The sequence below is a fragment of the Plasmodium reichenowi genome, chromosome 12, assembly GCF_001601855.1.
Source record: "Plasmodium reichenowi strain SY57 chromosome 12, whole genome shotgun sequence".
NCBI lineage: Eukaryota > Apicomplexa > Aconoidasida > Haemosporida > Plasmodiidae > Plasmodium > Plasmodium reichenowi.
The window spans coordinates 36,885-39,384 of record NC_033657.1 but is presented as its reverse complement, the minus strand read 5'-3'; the positions used below and the strand labels follow the sequence as shown (position 1 = coordinate 39,384).

Here is a 2,500-nt window from a genome sequence, read left to right as displayed (position 1 = left end):
TTTCATAATTCTCTATACATTTGCTTTTTTTTACAAAAGGACAAAACAGATGTTGTAAAATTAAATTTTTTTTTTTTTTTTTTTTTTTTTTTTTTTTCTTTTGTGGATTATTACATGTATGGCAAATGTAAATTTGTTTATAAAAAAAAATTTTTGTATTCATATATATGTTATGTGTATTTTATAAATCATGTTAATGTATGCTATAAATAAATAAAAATATATATATATATATATATAATATGTATGAATATAGACAAAAGTATAACCTTTATTTTATTTTATTTTATTTCATTTTATTTTGTTATGCATTCCAATAATATTAAATGAGACGATAAATAATATATATTTTTTTTGAATGGAACATTTGTGATAGATTATACTACATTATAGAAATTGTATGTATTAAAGGATAATATATATATATATATATATATATTATATTATATTTTTATTTTATTTTATTTTATTTTTTTCTTTGTGTATTTATGTTCTATATTAATGTAACGTTTTTTTCTGAACAAAATGGATGTTATTGAGAATGATATTTTTTACAGGGATTCACAAAGGAATGCAGTATTATTTTTTATATTTTCTTTATTTTGTAATTTTATAAAAATAATATTATTTGTATTTAATATATGGGTTTTTTGTTTTTCTACATTAGTAACATTATTATTTATGTTTTTTGGATATTTTGGAGTTATTTCTGATAAGCCTTTGAATATTCATGTTTCTATATATATAGGTACAACATATGTGGATATAATATTAAATATGTTAATTACAATTTTCAGTTTTTATAAAGTATATTTGATATCAGTGAATAAAATTACTTTTTTTGAAAATAATATAGTGAATCGTTATTTTTTTTATTGTTTAACATCAGTAAATATATTTTTCTGTTTCATTTCGACAGTATTAAATATTTTTTGTATATATTACACAGAACGATTTAGGACATTTTTAAGATTATCTTCAAAGGATGATGAAAAAGATAAAATATCTTTTCATTTGAATAACTTGAAATATCCCCAAGGAAATAGTATGAATGAATATACAAATGAAAAGAAAAAAAAAAAAAAGAAAAAAGGAGATAATGAAATGGATGGAAATTTCGAAATGAATAGTGCAGAAGAGAAGAATAATTATATGAGTAATGAAACCAAATATAATAGTAGGAATTTTATATATGATTTTGATAATAGGAATCAGGACAATAATGAAAAGGTTAATTATTTGAATAATGGAGATAAAAATATAGTATGAAAAAAGAAAAGAAAAATCCTTTTTTAAATTAAAAATAAAAACAGTTTTTAAGAATATTAGTGGGGGAACTAGTTAATGTAATAATATGTTATTTTAAGACAAAATGAATAAACAATTTTTTTTTTCCTTTTTTTATTTATTACTATATATATGTTATATATATATATAATCCAAATAAAAAAAAAAAAAAAAAAAAAAAAAATATAATATAATATAATATAATATAATATAATATAATATAATATAATATAATATAATAAATATATAATAATATAATGACTTTGTATTATTGATATGACCGATATGTAATATTAAAAGGTATATATATCCTTATTTTGGAGAGAAAAACAAAACGAAATATTATATAATTTTTGTGTGGTTATAAATTTTTCATAATATATATATGTTGATGTCTTATTTAATATATTATATTTACATTAATTTATTTTTTTTTGAAGTATTGTATTTAATTTTTATATGTTCATCTAATTATTTGCGTATTTTTTTATTATTATAAAGAAACAAAAACTTTTTCATTAAAAAATTAAATTTGTTTAAATAAAAAAATATAATTATATAAAATAATGGAAGTATATAGACAATTAATAATATTTTGTTATGTGTGCATTGATTATGGTATTATAATATTTATATATTAGACACGTGAGTTAAAAAGAAATATATATATATATATATATATCATATTATATTTTTTTTTGGTATTATAAACATGGTGTTCTCATTTAACATATGGATATACTTAAAATTTTTTTCTCGTGAGACAATATATTTTATGTATCCACGAAGTAATATATTATAAATATATATAATATATATATTTTCCCTTTATATTTCCCTAAGTTTGTGTCCTTTTTTGTTATACATAAATATAAGAAAAAAAAAAAATAGAGTATTATAATTTTAATATTGTTTTTGTTTTTTGAGATAAATAAAATACTTATAGACTTTATTATATAAAGAATAATTTGATTATATTTCAAAATAAAAATATATTTAATCTTGTGTTATTTTCAATAAAATATTAATTTTATAGTTTCTCTTTATTTGTTTTGTTTTCTTTTTTTTTTTTTAAGTATGAAATTTATTTAAATAAAGGAAGTTAATTTTACTTTTTTTTTTTTTTTTTTTTTTTTTTTTTTTTTTTTTTTTTTTTTTTTTTTTTTTTTTTTTTTTTTTTTTTTTTTTTTTTTTTTTTTTTTTTTTTTTTTTT

At 15.6% G+C, this 2,500-nt stretch overlaps 1 protein-coding gene across 1 annotated transcript; it reads left to right on the top strand.

Moving 5' to 3' along the window:
- Window positions 1–525: 525 nt before the first annotated feature.
- Window positions 526–1,269, top strand: PRSY57_1201100 (putative membrane protein; the record flags this gene model as incomplete). Its single annotated transcript, XM_020115014.1, has 1 exon — window positions 526–1,269. The coding sequence occupies one exon, from the start codon at window positions 526–528 to the stop codon at window positions 1,267–1,269; it is 744 nt and encodes a 247-aa protein (XP_019970167.1).
- Between the last annotated feature and the right edge of the window lie 1,231 nt (window positions 1,270–2,500).